This window comes from Carya illinoinensis, chromosome 1 (genome assembly GCF_018687715.1).
Source record: "Carya illinoinensis cultivar Pawnee chromosome 1, C.illinoinensisPawnee_v1, whole genome shotgun sequence".
In the NCBI taxonomy this organism is placed as follows: Eukaryota; Viridiplantae; Streptophyta; class Magnoliopsida; order Fagales; family Juglandaceae; genus Carya; species Carya illinoinensis.
Genome location: NC_056752.1, coordinates 33,532,796 through 33,552,495, shown reverse-complemented (window position 1 = coordinate 33,552,495; position 19,700 = coordinate 33,532,796). Strand labels below are relative to the sequence as shown.

Genomic DNA, 19,700 nt, shown 5'->3' with positions numbered 1-19,700 from the left:
TTTTCTCTTCCGATGTATTCACTTGAGAAGAGTAGTTGTAAACTAAAGCTAAGTTCTGAACCGCGTACGAATCGTTTTGGCACTCAAGCTCATCCTCTCTATGGCTGAAATATTGAGGCTGATCACCTCCCTAGAAAGGGAAGGAGATATTTTTGAGTTTCCACACTCGTAGGTACTACTGCAAGCAAGGAAGGAATCATCCTCAAGGCAGTGAGATGGAGGTGTTACGGTTGCAAAGAAGGAGAGGGTGATGAGAAGGGAAGATACAGAGAGATGGGTATCCATGTTTAAAGGATATTCATGGAGAGAAAAAATAGCAAGAAAATCAAATGGCAGATGGGTATCCGAGTCATCGGTGTGTTCATCAACTCTGATTGAGAATAAAAAAACAGCGAGAAAATCGCTTTCTTTCCCTCCATGGATTCTTCTTCTTCAACCTTATCTCTCCACTTAGCCATGGCGACCTAGGTGGGGGCCTCACTGATGGTCATCTTGGCATTCTATATCCACAAGCGCAGCATTGACTAGGTCCTCTAGTGTCTCATCGATATCCACTGCAAGCCCACTTGCAGTGCCCATGATCACATTCATGTTGATTTGCGGATGGAATTAAAGGCTCAAATAATGAAAAACTCCTGGGGGGAAAAAACTCAACCCGACGCAAAATGTTCAGATTTGGATTGTTATTTCTTGTTGACGGGTTAGGTCCAAACTCAGCTTGGGTTGGCTAGGTTGCAACACTAATTCAGATCACCTACAAGTAGGTTAATTAATTTGAACCTTAAAAACAAAATTAAACTACACAAAACTAGAGTTGGAAAAAAATAAAGGGAGCAGACAGTGATCGAATTAATAAGTATTGAGCACACAACAAAGTGGCTATTGAGTATTGACTTATATAGAGGCTTACGAAAAATGAATAAATGTTTTATTATTAAGTTGATTAATTTGATCCTAAAAAACGACTCAACTGCGTAATAAAGAAAAAAAAAAAAAGATATCCGGTTAGAATATGGGTATTTAAACCAGATACCCATAACTAGTTATATCAGACGGTCACTCAACTGCTTTTAACCAGATGCAGATCCAGATAACGGATCCGAATCTGCATGCATAGCCATGCCATTTTATCGAAGACCATCACCTGCATGGTTATATGTGCTTGCATGGTTTATTCACTCTCAGAAGATCAACAGATTGAAAAGGTCAATTAATTAATAAAAGAAAGACAGTGTTTAAAGTTTAATATATAGAGAAATAAAAATAAAATAATGCCCAAGAAAGCTATGTATTTGAATCGCGCATCCCACCAAACCCTCATGATCTGTCCAAATATTATAATTCATTCAAAACATACACAAGTGAAAATAATGACCTAATTCGGCATTGAATAATCGTGCGGCCGACCATTTTGTGTAGTGGATGATCATGATCTTCCCTACACATCAAATCTATACATTATAATTATTTATTCAAATCTATGCATGCATGCATACGTGTCCTATATAATAGTTGGTGAGAAAACGCCAAACAATGAGATATTTAAAAAAAAAAAACAAAATATCAGCTGAAAAAGTGAAAAGTAAACAAGCACATGAGCTGGAAGTTACAATATAGCACGATTATATATATTATTAATAATTATTAAGATATTTATCAAGAATATCCCTCTTACGTTACAGCTAGCTAGCTAGTGACTGTTTGGTGTAATCAGTTCATGCCGGATATTTTATACACACATAAATAGCGAGAAATATACCAATATCTTGGAAGAACTAAAATTTGAAATCCCACAAAAATATATCAATATCTTGCTCTCATTTTAATTTTAAAAAAACTAAAATTTGAAAGCTCATAATTTTTTTTTTTAATTTTAAAGTGAGCTAAATATGAAAATTAAAAAAAGCTCAAATTTCAATTACAAGTCGGAGTCATGTTCAAATTGAAATCTACCACTTTATTACATTTTTATCATTCAGCTTTATGATGAGTTAGGTTTGGGAGGAAACATCGGTATCCCTATGATTGATATATATGTGTCTATCTTGTTTTGCCTAATCATATCCTAATGACTGACGCTAGTAGTAGACTTGGAATTGCGTGATTATCTCTAACGGATGTGGAAAAACATGCACCTTTTGCCTAAAATATCCTAGACTGTGCAATGAGAGATCATGTGACTTTGAGGCCCTTTTGTACGTTTGCTTTCCTGGTGATCATGGTAATGTTCTAAATATCTTATTGAAAGTCGTACTTGTTAAGATATTGAAAATATTTTAGTATTTATCTTATTTTTATATATTATTTTAGAAAAATCGGTATATAAATAAATTATATATAAATATATAAATTATATTTTAAAATAATAATTTATATATAAATAAATTATACATAAATATATTTATATATAAATTATAAATAATTTGATCTGAATTAAAAATTACAAAATAAACTTATAATATAAAAAAATAAAAAAAAATAAAGGTCAAAATATCGGCTCGTACGGATCAAAATATAGGCAGGTACAAGCAAAAATATCAATCGGTATAGTCGATATTTGAGACGGTATAAAATAAATGTAATATATGTACCAAACCAATGACCGATATAGAAAATACTGGCCATACCGACTGGTACGGTATTTAAAATAATGGTTCAAGGACTTAGGTGCCTTTTTACTAGCACCTTTACACTACTTTTCTTTTCCTTTCAAAATCTCCACTTCCATGGTTCTCTTTTGATGTTTCTCTTCTTCTTCTCTCTCTTCTTCTTTTTTTCCAATAAAATTCTCAGCTTTATCAATGGGATCCTATGAGACACTTCCTCCATAGGATCCCAAATTGCTGTTTGTATTTGAAACAAAGTCATTGTTTACTTTCCTCTCATTTCTTTTTTTTACAAGCGTGAGTGTGAATTTCTTGGTCCTCATGGATGGTGACAACACCAATTCTCTAACACAAATACCACAAGCCCTAATTGCAAATCTTGCTCATCGAACTCCAAACTCGAGAGAGTATTGGGAAAGTAACTATGGTAATGAAAAAGGCCTTGAAATCTCTATCATTACGTTGTTGTGGTTAGGTACAACATGTGTGTTTGACAGATTCCCACTGTGGGGCTTGCACTATTGCTCTTCAAGGTGCAAACATTATTGCTCTTCAGGATGCTCACTCCAGCACAAACTCTCTTTATTCATTTCAAGTGCCAACATTTATGCTTGACTTAGGATGCTCACTCTAGTGTTATGACCAGACTGGCTTGCTCGATGATCCTAATCAAGAGTTTTTTTTTTTTTTTGCTCGGTTATCCTGAGTAGTGTTTTGCCTAGACTAGAGAATCCCGAGCAAGGGTTCTTTTCTTGCATTGCTTGGGTTATCCCAAGCAATTTTTTGATCCAAAAAGCCTTGCTCGGTGATTTTAGTAAGGGTTATTTTCTTGCGCTACTCGATTATTCTGAATAATGCTTTGCCCAGACTAGTCTTGCTCGGTCATACTGAGCATTGTGTCAGCCAAATTGACCTTAATCGGTGATCCTAAGTAAGGTTTAGTTTCTTACTCTGCTTGATTATCCTGAGCATTGCCTCAACCGAATTGGTCTTGCTCGATGATATGTAGCAATGGCCCGAGTTGCAACTATTATTACAACTCTATCAAAAGTAACAAAAGCAATTAGTTATCAAAAGCCAATATTAATGTAATTCAATTTTCTTCATATTTAAATAATAAAGCATTGGTGAATGAACAAGAGAGTCAAGCTGAGTGCATTTCTAGCACAACAATATAGATCTACCAATGTGTGTTCATATCCATCAATAAATTTGTTTCGATCCGACTGCTGGTGGAACCTCAAGGTGAGCTTTGTAGTTGGCCATTTGTTGGAAAGCTCATTGATTGCAGGCTTATTACGCCCACAGCTGTGTGCTAAGCTTTATTGCTCACCCAAGCTTTGGTGCATGAGCAGGCCAAGGGCTCATATGTTGATTGCTCAGGAGTGAGGTTTTGGTGCTCGCCTGTTATATTCCCACTATGCTTGTTGTGCGGGGTGAGCCTTATAGCCTACCCTTAATGTTGCTTTGTTGCTCAGGGTGATTGCTCGTCCATGATGGGGGCGTGGAGTGCCTGCCATGTTGATTTTTCGAAGATATAGGCCTATATGCCAGCACTTATGTTTGCCTCAATCTTGTATTTCTTCTATGTTGAGTTGTGAGCACTTGTTGCCCGCTCGATGCAATATGTTGTTGCTTGCTTCGGTTGCCAATGCTTATGCTCAGTTCATGCATGATTTTTTCTCTCCCAAAGGCTGGCTTCACACTCTCATGTGGTGCTTGACTTAGGCTGAGCACTATTACTCTTCAATGTGCTCCCCTTGGGTTGCAAGCACTCTTTGCTTGTCCCGATGAGAAATGTTGTTAGTTGGCCCACTGCGAACTCAAGTTGTTCGTCCCGATGTGAGTGCTATGCATAATAATTGATAAAAGTATATTTTATATTTATTTTTAGATTTAAAAATATTATTATTATTCCTATATAATATTATTTAGAAAAAAAATAGCAATTATCTTCATTTTACTTTCTACAATAATTCATAAAAATATATAAGAGTCGTTGGGCTAATATTGTTATCATTGTATAAAATGCAATTGTTAATTTTAGGTTCAAATTTATGCATTAATTCATTATTGATCTTTAATTTATCATATCCGCCGTTTTATTTTCTATGGTAACACCTTTCAACCAGGCATGCCTGCCTTGTAAGTAGAATCTTTACTAGAGTATACACACACACACATATATATAGGGTTTTGCTGAATCATTCTACTAACCAACTCATAGCTCAGGAGATTGGCTGTTACAATATACCATGAAAAATTATATTCATTGTATTACAACATATAATTTCTAAATCAAGAGTTTTGTTTTCATTATATCAGGTATCCATTGCTTCTTTAAATTCCCTTAAAAGCATGAGTATTGCTCTTGTTGAGTCATATGTTCCATTCCTACATTATATGACTATAAATAGAAGAATAATTTTACTTATCATCTCCACAGATCACACATATTTTAATTTTTTCTATAATAAATATATCATGTATGAATAAAAAGTAGAAAAACTCAATTAGTTTAATAAAAATTAAAATAAATATAAAATAATTCTTTTTTTTTTATTGAAATATAAAGTAATTCAAAGGTCATGGAGATAAATATTAGAAAATTTAGAATTTTAAAGATCTAGAGTACAGTTTTCTTTCCTCTCAGGTACTTTATCTTTTATTTACCTTTATATCTAATTTATTAAAATTCAAATTTAGGAAGACCACCATCTAGAGATAAAATTAAATGTTAATAATTTTTCCAGATATTAGCACTAGTGAACGTTAAAACTCTGATTTAAGGTGCAAAGTTTCAAGAATATTTGGAGATGTATTAATGAAAGGATTTTAGTCAGAGATGACAGATTAACTAACCCAATTTACAAGTCATCCATTTTCCATTGATACCTCCAACCTACCAGTTTTTGTACCTAGGTACTTTCATTCCTATTTGTTCATTTTTCATTTGTTTTGACTTCAAAATTGATAGAGGATAAGATTCGGCTGCGGTTTAGATGAAATGAAATGAAATAATTTTAGATAAAAATTAAAAATAGAATTAAATATTATTATTTAATTTTAATATTATTTTGAGATTTGAAAAAATTAAATTATTTATTATATTTTATGTAAAAATTTAAAAAAAATTATAATTATGAGATGAGATGAGATAAAATAAAATAATTTCATTATTTAAATGGAGCGTAACATAAAAGTATCAAATTCATAATTTTAATATAGAGATCTATAGATTCCTTGATCAATTCTAGATAGAAATAGACATATAACGTTAGCATCGTAGCATTAATTGAATATTTAATATTATTTAAGAAATTCACTCCAACATCTATAAATTTATATATATACGCGCGCGCTCGTGGTTGATTCCTAATGTGAGATTATTGCTCGTACCCATATCTTGTTGGCACCAATAACCTTGACTTTTCCTCAACAAAGAAAAAGAAAAAAAGCATTGCTTATTGTAGACTCGTCAGCTAAAGCCGGGTATGCCGTTTTCATCCAAATTAATTAGATTCTTGTTCTGATTTCTGTCGCTGTTGCGTATCTAAAGCATCAATTCATCAAAATACCTACACCTTAACTAAAAAAAAGGAGGGGGGGTCAGAGGGAGGAAAAATGCCCCACCGCATGTGCATCATTCCGAAAGTCATCTACAAAGCAAAGAAAAAGTCATATATATACCACCCTAACATGCGCCACTGTCTATGCCGCTTTCTGGTGACACCCACATGTGCTATTTCACTTGCATCAACAACCCCACCGCCCAATTCTCTCTACCTACAGATCCCTTTTCCATCATTCCAGTTTAACATTTCTGTAGCAAATATTTGATAGGATTCAAGGTTTTTATGTGTTAAGCATGAAAAAGTACTTAAATTTTAAAGTGTCAAGTTTGTTGTGGCAAAATCTCAACCATTAAATTCGAAAATGATGTTGGGGATTTAAAGAAATTGACCCACTAGTCAGTCACCTTCCACTTCAGATACCATATTCAATTTTTGAAAAGAAGAAAAGAAAAAGAAATAGAAGTCAAGGTGGCAATGAGTTATGGTGGAAGTTTGCTGTTGAATCCCAGTTGAAAATCACGTACAAAAAATCCTGATAGGTAAACGTTTGAAGCTGGATCAAACCACAAAAGTCACCCAAGAACTATGGTGCCTACGAATCAGAATTGTGCAAGCCTTTTTGGTAGCCGTCAACGTAAACTCTTGGAGTTTTGAATGGCAGACACTTTCTGTCCCCTGCATCTTTCAGATTACTTAGTCATGACATCCAATCCGAAGAGACCGAGATCCGTTTAACACAGCTTAGAGAGTCATTCAAATTGGAATCTTATTAAAACAAAAAGCAAAAAAGAACAAAAAAAAAAAAAAAAATAGTTCGCACACCAACACAAGTTCAAAGATCATACAAATAGTTTGAAAACTTCATGAAAAATATCATACATATCTATACCCTTCCCCCTATATTTCTGATACAACCTCTGACCATCACCAAATATTAACTGGTTAGCTTTTAAGAATCAATAGATTGTGAAAATAACGAACAAAACGAACCAAAAAGGGGGGCATACTTTGGTAAACCACTGGATCAAACATCTTTGCAACCTGCCAATTTTTTCTCAGATCTTGCTAGCCCCAACTTTTCCTCTTCCTCTTCAGTTTCAATATTTTTTGCCATGCATTTTTGTTTTCTTTTTTACTCATCGACAATCCATTGAATCAAATGAGTCTGCAAACCCTGAAGGTTTTGAGGGGATACTTGATTGAGTTTGAGAGTAGGATATATCGTTGAACACCGTGGAAGTACCTTCATTTGCTTGCCATCTTTGCAATGCTTGAGGAAGGCTCATGTGTAGGTCAATGCCACAGCTCTCCTCTGCTTCGTGAGAAGTTGGTTTCCACTGCTCTACTAGAGGACTTAAGATGTTGACTGCGTGGCCCATATCTGGTCTCTGATATGGCTCGCGAGCAGTGCAATGTCCTGCCAGCTCAGCAACTTTGTATATGCTCTCCATGGTCTCTTCGTTAGGGTCGAGAGTTTGATCAATGGCCTTCGGGATATTCTCCTTGTTGATTTGGACCCTACGGAACCATGTGACCAGATGAGACCTCTCATCCGGCACAGTATCATCTAGGGCTCTTCTACCAGTAATCAGCTCCATCAAGACCACTCCAAATGCATAGACATCCACTTTGGTTGTCACTCTTCCAGTAGCTGTTGACAAACAAAGAAAATATAAGAAGGAGATCAAATCTATGATGTCCTTTTGAAGACTCACTTTAATCTTTTGTAACAATTTAAAAGTATCTAATCTGAGCAACTTAAACTAGTGGAGTTCATCAAAGCAGACAAGGATGATTCACAACAAAAATTAGTTAACAAAAAACCATGGACGTGCTCATAATAACTTTCCAGAAATAAGAATTACTGTTAATGATTAGCAGGAAAACATCGTGATAGAAAACCTTATGACACAAGCAAACAAAAAGAAAAGCTCACCCCTACAGAGGAAATACCAAAGGTTGTTTTGTATAGATATATAACACCTAGCCTCATCGGCAAACAAAGAAATTGGTTGGAGAATACAATTTTGACAATATGACAATGCAAAACTAGTTATTGGTGAACGGAATGCAAGTGATCAAAATCTCATCCTCCTTGTGGCACTTTATATTGAGAACTAAGGTTTCCAAAATAGATCTCTACTAAAAGTCTGAAAATATAATGCTATCATTGGAAGCTAATATTTCCAATCATTCTGATCATACAAATACTATTTGCGTTCCTCCCTCTTGGGAATTTTGGGTGTTGCCAAGAAGAAGGTAGCACTTTTAAATAACATCTTTCTTACCTAATGTAAAAAATTAGATTAAAAAATGGAAACAAACTGATTACAATCCTACCAGTCAGCATATAACAGAAGTTCGACAAGTGAAAAAGCTACACATCCCAGGTAATTTTACTAGAAAATGCTGGTAAATATGAACTTTTTTTGGTAAGTAAACTAAAACAAAAACCTAAAAGTCTCCATCTTTTCTTACCTGCATACTCAGGTGCGAGATAACCAAATGTCCCTGCCAACCGAGTCTCGACAGAGTACTTGCCATCAGGCGCATTCTTAACCAAACCAAAATCCGCAACCTTGGCTCTCATATCATCCCCGAGAAGTATGTTAGAGGGCTTTAAATCTCTATGAATGAAACTTTGTTGAGCTAAGCTGTGGAGATACTCTACTCCACGCGCCACATCCAATGCTATTGTAACCCTCTGCTTCCAAGTAAGAGGAGAGCAACCATTCTCAGGCCAATCGAACAAATGCTGCGTCAAAGTCCCCTGAGGCATGTACTCGTACACCAGAAGCCTCTCATTGCCGTTAACGCAGTATCCTAAAAGGGCAACCAGATGCCTATGCCTAACTTTGGTAAGGACAGCAATCTCTGCCTGAAACTCATTCATTCCTTTAGTACCCACTGCCACAGATTCCATCCTCTTCACGGCGATCTTAGTACCATCATGCAATTCTCCCTTGTAGACAACTCCAAATCCTCCCCTACCCAAAATGTTATCTTCACTAAAATTGTTAGTTACTTGTCTAAGAACTTGGATCGAAATAGCTACATTTCCACCCTCGAAAACATGAAGATCACTACGATCACCACTGCTCTGACTTTGCAATTCACTGGGCACTCCTCCATACCCGTTTACACCACCCATTATGCCATTCTTAACAACTTCCACTCCATCTTCAGGATTCTCCACCTTCCCAAATTTCCTATGCCGCTTACCAAGATAACATTTAATCGAAACAAACAATACAGCCACAACGAAAATCACCACAGCAATAACTATACCAGCAATCATACCGGGTGAGACCTGAGTACCGCCTGATGCCGTTCCAGCCGGAGAACCACTCGGCGTTGTGCTATTCGAGTCCGTAGGAAGAGTTCCGGCTCCACTTCCAGAGCTCGGGGTAGTCGTCCCAAGCAACGGATTACCTGTCCAAGTAAACTTCACCGTCGATGCGAACTTCGGAATAGACCCATTTAGGTTATTATTTGAAACGTCTAGAACCTGAAGGTCCGGTAAGGTGGCCAACTTATCCGGTATCGAACCGGTCAAATCGTTATTTGCCAGAGCCAATGTCCTCAACGATGTCAGATTCCCAAAGGCCGGTGAGATCGTCCCAGAAAAGCCCTGCTTCGCGAAATTTACAATGGTAATCTTCCCCTGAGGATCGCAGGTAATGAAACTCCAACCGTCGCATGCGTTGTTACCTTGCCAAGCATTCGCTAGCTTGATCGGATACCCCAACGCCGCTGCAACCTCGAGCAATGTCGTCACTTGCGAATCACAAAGCCCTGGGGTATTCTTACAGAAGCTATTGGTGCCGTCAATAGTGCTAGTCACACCGTTCGGAAACTCTGGGAAAGGACCTTGGAGCTCGTTGTTAGACAAAGAAATGTTCTTCAAGCTCGAGATCGACATCAACAAGGCTGGGACGACGCCGGTGAGCTGGTTGTCGCGGAGCTGAAGATCAAACAAGCTTGTACACTTCGACAAGTCCGGGATCGGACCCGTGAACTGGTTCTTATGCAACCATACCTGGCTTAACTGGGTCATTGAAGACAAAACGTCGATGGTACCAGATATCCCGTTTTGCTGGTTGTTGAGCCAGAGGTTCTGAATCCCGGACCCTCCAAAAGATTTGGGCAGAGGGCCAGTGATATTGTTGTAAGAAAGCCGTAGATCCTTCAAACTAGGGAAGGAGGCAAAGATATCCGGTAAGGACCCATAAACACTGGCATTGCTGGCGTAAAACCTAGCCAGGCTAGTCGCCTGAGTCAACTCGGTGGGGATGGTCCAGGTTGGAAGATTCGAGTTGTCGTCCAAGCTGAACGTCTGCAGGCTGGTGAGTCCTTGGAAGAAGTTGGGCGGGATGGAGGTGAAATCGTTTTGGTCGAGGTAGACTTCTTGGAGGAAGGAGAGGTTGGCAAGGGAGGGTAGGGGTCCGGAGAAGGAGTTCTGTTGGAGAGAGAGAGATGTGAGCTGGGTGAGAGAGCCGAGATCGGAGGGAAGAGTGCCGGAGATAGACTTAGAAGCCAGGTTGATAGAGGTTACACGGTTGCTGGAATCGCATCCAACGTTCTTCCAGTCGCAGCAGCTAGTGGTGGCGGACCAGCCGGATGGGGCGGGCGTGAGGGCGGCGAGGAGCTTGGACATGACAGCAGCGTCATCAGCGGTGGCGAAGGATGAAAGAGTGATCAGAACGGAGAACATGATGGCAGTGAGACGAGGCAAGGATCTCAGCTGACCCATTTTGAGAGAGAAAGATGAGGGGGATGTTTGTGGAGACGACAGAAGAGAAGCGCAGCAGAAGAGAAGCGCAGCTAGCAACCGAGTGTTGTCTCCGACTCTGAATGTGATTTTGGCAAGAGGGTTGGGGCAGGACTGCCAGGACGGAAATAGCGCTACAGTGACATGGAGGTGGGGTTAAGGGTCACTGCTGCGGGAGATACTTTTGTTTTTTGTTTTTTTTATTCCAATCGGGAGATACATTTGTTAGAGCATTCTTGATTATCCAAACTTAAATATAAAATTTGTATAATATAATATGATTTTATATTTGAAATAATTTTTCTCATAGGTTAATAGTCACCACTCCACATCACATATTCTATAAAAATACCTATATACTTGATAAAAAGTACCCATACATCTTATAAAAAAGTTATATATGTGTGATGTGAAAATAAACAGTAGTTAATGTATAGTAAATCTCTTATAAATTTAATAGTATTTTTATAAAAAAAAATTCTATTAAGCTTTTTTTTAAAAAAAATTAAGAGCTTATATGAAAATATATTATTATTTTTTATTAAATAATATGAAGAAATAATACAAGAGAAATAATGAGAATAAAGAGGAAGAATAGAAAGAGAGTGTATACAGGTATTATTTTTTATTCATTTATATGTGAAAATAATAACAATCAAATTTTATTCCAAACCTTAACTTTACTATAACTAAAAATAAATAAAATTTGATGATCTAATGAACAACATTTTCAAGTTTTATTTGTTAAATTTTTTATTAAATTTGTATTTGTATAATCTAATGAGAATGCTCTTAATAAAAAAAATTAAAAAAATGTTACTTTGTTACCGTAGCATAGTTTTCGTTTGGTTACGTATGGTAAATTATCTATTTCACATATTATTTTATTTAATTATTATAATTATTTTAAATTTTTACATAAAATATAATAAATAATTTAATTTTTTAAATTTTAAAACAAAATTAATATTAAAAAATTAAATTTTAATAATATCTTATTCAATTTTTAACTTTTATATCATCTGATCTAATCTCATTATATAATCAAATAAAATCTTAATATTTCGGAAGAATGATTATTTTATAATTATTTAATTGTAAAATAATTATAAGTATTTAGCATTGGAAAATGAAATTTATAAATATTTTATAACTTATTTAAAAATGAGAATAATTATATAAATTTGAAGTTATATTAAGGATGTAGTAAAAATGTTTTAATTAGTTTTAAAATAATTATGGATATAAAATAATTATGGGTATATCAATACCTTTAACATTTAAGGTATGTTGAAAAGTTTTATTCGTAAGTAATTGCGGGTAATTGGTATATTCCTCATATTATTGGTGTAAGTTAGTATTAAAAAATATTTATATTTAAGTTTAATTATAATTAATGTATTTTTGCAATAAATGGGATGTTTATATGTTGACCTATAGATATAAAAATATATATATATTGAATTTTCTAAAATTCTAGTTTTTTTTTTTTGTTCTAATGTTCACTTTATATATCAATTTTTTTATACTTATATTTTTTTCCCTCTAACACATATCTATTTTAGCTAAGATATAGCTAATCGGGCGCGAGTAATTATTGCTAGCCGTATATTTTGTGACAATGACCTTATTAATAAGTTACCAAGGAAATTACTGAATTTATTAATCTGACGCGGTCCAATCCCGAAATTACTAAGGAAATTACTAATAAATCTGGCGCGGTTCAATCCCAAAGGAAATTATAAAAGGAAATTACTAAACTTATTAATAAATTATAATGCAAAATATCGGTGACACTCTTTGTTCTCTTGATTATCATAATTCATATATTTTAATCTTTTAATTGAATTTTAGTTCAGTTGACAAAATCATACATTTTTTTTTTTTAAATGATCGAAGGCTTTGTATATGAAGCAAAAGAATATTAAGTATTATATGAAAATCTTTACCGTACATACTATTTTCATGATATAATTTGATTTTTAAGATTCAAAATTTAAAATTTATTTTTTAGATCAAATTATTTTATGTGTACTGTGTAGTGTAAAGGATTTTAAATATAATTATTCATAAAAAAATTAAAATTACATAATTTGATAAAATAGATTAGATTATATATTTGTTTTATAAATATAAAATAAATGGTATTTAAAGAGAAAATTATATATATGACTATTAATAAAATTGTTAATTTTTTTTGAATTTTTAACCTATAAATTCTATTTCCCTCGCGAGGAGGAAAAGAAAAGTGAGATATTAAAATAGCTAAAGAGAGAAGTAAATGACACCAGGATGTTTTTTTCAAAAAAAAAGTTGGGAATAGGTGGACTGGTCACTGGTGGAAGCCCGCACAGGGCAAGAGTAGCTGGATTTGAATTGGCGGTGGGGCCGCCAGCATATGTGACAGCTAGACAATAGCTTTTGCCGAAAGAAACCGCGTTTATGCGGCGCTGACCAGAGAGAGATTGGGAAGTTGATCACGACATACTCCCTCTCCCTACGGCTGACGGTGCGTTTAACTGTATTCCCTTCTAATGAAAATGAAGTGCAAAGGCTTCTGTTTTCCTGTCGGCTGCTTTCCCTCCTGGCTTCCCGTTGGTATTTGCAATTCCATTTGTATATTGTTTCGGGTATTTGCAATTCCATTTGTATCGTTTCTCTTCCGCCTTCATTTTTCCATCGTGTCCCATATGACACGATATGCCATGTCAGCACGATTAACGTTTAACTAATGGAGGTTTATTAATGAAGATATTAATTTGTTCGAACCTTAATTCACAATGGATCAGAAGTTTAATTAAAAAATTCAAGAAGTAATTTGAGTTTGAGTAACATTATCAAACACACACGTAAACTATGGAAAATGTTAAAAGAATATTTGAGGTATCTGATGGAAGAATAATAAAGTCGGATCCACGCAGAAAATGGATTTTACAACATTTAATATTAATTTTATATGTCCGGTGATAAGTGTTATAGAACAAATTTTACGTGTTTATCTCTTTTCTATTTAAGCTCATCAAATTTAAACAAAAACTTCAAAGAGTCTTCATCCTATATACGAAGAGCAAACCACTATAAATATAAAAAAATTATATAAAATTAAACTAACAAATTAATTTGATTTCATAAAATTTGTTAAATATATATTATAATAAAAAATAATTTTATAATTTAATATATCATATCAAATTATAATTTTCTTCATATAATCCTTTTATAATTAAAATATTTTTTATATTGAGAGAAAATGTCATCTTCTAATCATGGTAGGACAAATACAAAGAACTATACCTTTAAGGTTAAGTTTGGATTAAAAAAGTAATTTATTTTATCCATTCATTATTTTTAATTTTTAAAATTTTTTTTATAAAATATAATAAATAATTTTATTTTTTAAAATAATAAAAATATTAAAATTTAATATTTTAATAATACTTTATTTAACTTTTATTACTGTTCATCTAATCTCAACTGGCATCCAAACTTCAACTAAAGATAAGCAGTAGAATGATATTTACAACGGAAAAAGTCTAGTTGCAAGTACACTTATGTACTAATATGTGCACCAATTTATTGTGATTGGTCAAAAAGTAAATTTTATTAAAAACAGTGATAATTTAAATTTTAAATATGAAAGAAACAGTATTAATATGCAGATTAGTACGTAACTTTATTTATATATAACAAAACTCTTTACAACGCCCCATCGATAAGAGTACGAGAATTACGACATTTGTAACAGACCATCACATGACAAGCTCAAATGGATCCCGCCATGTTCTGTTCATGAATGCAAATATTATTATTATTATTATTATTATTATTATTATTATTAATTTTTTTTTGAAAGAATATTATTATTATTATTATTTGTCGACACGAATGCAAATATTAGTATCTTAAAAGAAAAAACAAAAAAACAAACTGACAAAAGTTAATTAGAAAGCATTTTGTTTTGAAAGAAAAAACAAGGGTGGTCGGGGGGACCCTCAATGGTCGTATGTCCGGAAAGTATTTAACCAATTTGAGGATCCAATAGCAAAAGCTTTAGAAATACAAAAGATTAGAAGGAGCATGATATTTCCTATGTCCCAGTCTATTCCACTACGGAAACTACTACATTTTAACAGGCCATCACATGACGAGCCCAGGACGGATTCCGCCTTGTCTTGTTCACTCATGTAACTCCACAATAAAGATGCGTAGTATGTTTTGAATAGGGTTAATGTATATGACACTTTACCCTTCTCTTAGAGCATTGGTAATGGTTAGGCCATTGCTAAGTCTAAATTTTGGCTAGAATTACAAATTTTAACTATAACCAAAACTTTTAGCTAAGTCTATCACATTGAACTAGTTATTTTGAAGTAAAAATAATAATATAATATTTATATATTTAAATAATAATTGGCTATACAACACAAAACACCAGTTTATGCAAATAGCTCGACGGAAGCATGCGAAAACAGAAATGAAAATGAAAACGAAAATGAAAACAGAGATAGAGGCAAGCGACGGAGCTGGGCGGCCCACAAGTGGTGACGGAGCTGAGCGGCCCACAAGTGGCTCGACGGAGGTCAGCTGCGCCAGAAGAAAACACCGTCGATCTGTATGGCCCCGGAGATGAATTTGGAAAATAGAGAGAGAACGGAGATGAATTTGGCTAACAGAGAGAGAACGGAGATGAACTGTGAGACGCGGCCGTTAGTGTGGCTGACGTGCAGTACTCGGCGGCATCTTCTGAGGCGATGTGGAGGTGCAGCGGCGTAAGCGAGGCTCCGGTTGGCAGCCCTGTTTTTCTTTCCTAAAAACAAAGCTCATTGGTCAAGTACTCGGCGGCATCTTCTGAGGCGATGTGGAGGTGCAGCGGCGTAGGCGACGACATACGGTTGTGCAACAGGCAAGCGCACAATATTCTACTCTGTTTTGAGGTTCTCCAATTACTGAAAATGAAAACAATTCCATGTGACAGAGCTCCGGCGTAGAGAAAAAAAAAAAAAAAAAAAGGAAACGAGTTGGGGAGGTTACTGGAAACGAATCTGAGGGAAATGGGAGGTTGCGGGTGAAAAAAAAATACTAGAATAATGCATAGACTCGGTACAGTAGCTCGCCAATGTTGGCGAGCAGCTTACAGTTACTGTACAGTTTATGTCAAACTTTTAAAGTTTAACTAGGCCATTGCAGATGATAAATGGTAGAGATGCTGGCTATTTTAAACTTGCATATGGCATTGGCGAGACCGATGCAGATGCTCTTATATTTGAGTATACAAGTGTCAATAGTTATTAAAAAAAAAAAAGGATGAAAAAGAATATCTACTTCAACCCAAATAATTTTTATAATTAGATCCACATTATTTATTGACAAAACTGATTATTGTGAGGTTTATATATTGTGGAGACTATAAAATATAGGACTTAAGTGCTCTAGTGAGAGATATACGAACATTAATGTAGCTTAATAGATTAAATAGGATCACTATAAATAATATATTTTATAATACCATCTTCCCATATTATACATTTTGGAGTTAATTTATTAACTTTAAAACTTAAAATTCTTTTTTTTTTTTCCCTCCCACTTACACTTTCCCATATCCAAACAACATTCAAATAAAAATTAAGAAATTTATCAGCAGCATCAATCAAACATGAAGAAGTTTTGAGAAGCACTAGCCACTTAGCACCATCAAGACCACCTTCACGTATAGAGAGTGCCAATTGGAAACTTCCTACCGTTGGAAGCCAGCTACAAACCACACAACCTAGCCAAAGACCCATAGTGCGGATGACCACCTAGATATGTTTGTTTTCTTTTGTCTCGAGCTCCCCCACTACGCATAGAGCGTAGTTCAAACCACATATCTGATCTATCGCCTCAATTTTCTCAACCTAACGTAACCCATTTCACCTTTCTCATGAAGTCGGCTACCACACACAAAGCCTCATGTATAATGCAGCTATTGATCTTAGTTCAACCACCATTTTCATCATATCCAATTCTTCTCTTGATCGACAGCACACACTTTATTCAATGTGTTAACAAAAACCGCTCCAATCATTAGACTAGTTGTCCTACTATCATTTTTGTTGTAGTATAAAATATATTAAATATAATTATTAGTGCCACAGTCAGAAGTCTAAAGTCTTGTTCAATTTCAAATTCCGACTCCAAAATTCAATTTTTCCGATTTTGAAAGAACAAGTGTTAGATGGAATAAGAGTTATGGAATTTTGCCCAACCCTATTAACCGTGGAGAATCTTTTTATACCTCCTTGCCATCATAAGTAGGCTTAAGCTTTTCAAACGGCAGTTGAGGAAAAACAGAAGAGACTCTTGAGTGGTTGAAAAATGATTGAAAAGTGGAAGAAAGGTCAAAAAGATTATAGACTGTAAATATAGCAATACCTCTTTGCTCAAATAAAAGTAAAAAAATAAAATAAAATAAAATAAAAGCACTCAACATCAATCGTTGCCATAAACGCGTTTTTTTTATCCTCTTTAACTGGGTTTTGTCGTCTCCTCGTTGGAGCTGCGACCATTTCTTTGCTAAAATAAATAAAATAATAGATGACCATCATTGAGCTGTTGTTACTCCTAACAAATCAATCAATCGAGAGAGCCTGAATGAAAGATGCAGCAGAATTCGCGAGTAGCAGTCATGATTTATTTAATTATTATAGACAATTATTTTAAAAGAAATTATTTAAATTTTAAAATAATTCCTCTAATCCATCCGATCATCCTTAATTCTCATTGGTTATATAAACAAACTTATAAATCATGTTAGACTATAAATCCCTCTTACAACTTTCTTACATCTCTAGATTCTCTACATTAAATGAAGAGTAATTTTGAAGAATTGAGTGTCATTTTTTAATAGAAATATTCTACTCAACAACCAAATATCACAAATTTATTTTTATTTTTTATCTTATTTATTTATTTATTTTCCTTTAACAAATGTAGGGTGTAAGGCCACTGGATAGAATAACTCACTTTAATAAAGTGGCAGCTTTGCTTTGGTTGATTTGGGTTGTAATAAAGTTATAAAGAATTATAAGTGTATCATTAATCTTTTGAAATTAATCATAATTAGTGTAAAATCAAATTTGTTCAAAGTGTTTTAACTGTCAATTTAGGAATCCAATTTTGTGTGTAGACCAAGTGGAAGAGAAGGTAAAAAAAGAAGAATAATATTAGGTATTAGTTCCAAATAGACAAATTTTGTGTGAGTTTTTTTTATAAAAAAGAGGATCCCGCTAATAAAAAATAATTTTATTTTTTACACTTTTTAAAAATGGAGTTCACCTTTTTACAAAAGCATGTGCGAGGCTAGTTTATTTAAAACATATATAAATTATTTCTCTTTTGGGTAATCCATGGCAGTATCATATCATAACAACGTGCACTCTCTTTTAAAAGTGAAATCTATCATAAAAAATAATTTTTTTTATATAAATATTAAATTTAATCACTTTTTTTAAATGAATTATTTGATTTACATATTTTAAAATTGTAAATATAATTTCTCTTGAAGAAAATGGTACATAATCTTCGTGGAGTATGCAGTTGGGTTATCTATTATCTTCTGCGATGAGAAATGATATTTGTAGTAGAGGATGCATAAGTGTTGTTTAAATACAAAATTTACATAAAAAATTAATTTTTAATAATAAAACTTATTTTTTTTCAAAATAATTATGTAATATTTATACACTCTATAACTTTATCTAACATTACTTTTTACAATTTTCCCTCAGCTGAACCTTTTTGTCCAAGCTTTTATTTTGTCGAGGTTTCCTCTTGGGCTCCAGGTGGGCTACCCACTATCAATAAGGACTTCATTCTGTATAAGGCCTTTAATGCTCAGGGGTCCATCTGGCCTTTGTGCTTGGTGCGAGCTTTTTAGCCCAACCCAGGATTCCTCCCAATTTAGCCCAGTTACTTGACTTTCCCCTTGCCTCTCGAATTTTTTCGCTTCATAGTTATCAAAAGAGTTCTACTAAAATGATAGCATGTGACATGGATTTGTTTCATCGTTCATACATTTATTTATTTTTAATTTAATAAATAAGAAAGTGAATATTAATGATTACACAATCTGTCGACGTGACACTGTCGTACAATATGAAAGAGAAATTACACATGTACAATCAGTGCACGATTTTTGCACAACTTGTCAATGAAATATTATTATTTTAATTTAAATTGTGTGAAATAAATACCTTTCTTTAATAATACCAATAAATTTGGAACTTTGATGAACAATTACATACCATACCCAGTTGATGTCATAACCTCCTACAAAATAATGTCGTTGTAATAATTTGAGCCAGTATCTCTAAAATGAAAACAACTACATCTCCAAATAATGCTTAATGGTGAGAGAAATATTGTTTTTCAACCAACATTTTATCATATTTTAATCACTATACGTGATTGTTTATATAAGTGGTTGAAATACGAAAGTACTTAAAAATCTGAATATCCTATTTATTGCATGGGGTTATACATTGAAAAGAGAGTAACGTTAGCTATAATCCTATAATATGTTAAAGCCATAAATGGAGATTTTGACTGGGGATCCCGACAGTAATATTTTTTTTTTTTTTAACTTAGTGATTAAAATAGTATTTTTTAACGACGTTGTGATTTTTTTTTTTATTTTAAAAAAATATTTAAAATTATTAAAAAAATACATGAAAAAAAGAAAAAAAAAATGCACAATTGGTATCTCCCATG

The 19,700-nt window shown here is 33.9% G+C and overlaps 1 protein-coding gene across 1 annotated transcript; it reads right to left on the bottom strand.

Annotated features, from left to right (window-relative positions):
• Positions 1-7,010: 7,010 nt before the first annotated feature.
• On the bottom strand, positions 7,011-11,084 carry LOC122315681 (receptor-like kinase TMK4). The gene is made up of 2 exons (XM_043131752.1): positions 8,660-11,084; positions 7,011-7,832 (listed from the first exon to the last, which is right to left on the bottom strand). Exons 1-2 carry the CDS (start codon positions 10,932-10,934, stop codon positions 7,318-7,320), a joined length of 2,790 nt encoding a protein of 929 aa, XP_042987686.1. The 5' UTR covers positions 10,935-11,084; the 3' UTR covers positions 7,011-7,317.
• Between the last annotated feature and the right edge of the window lie 8,616 nt (positions 11,085-19,700).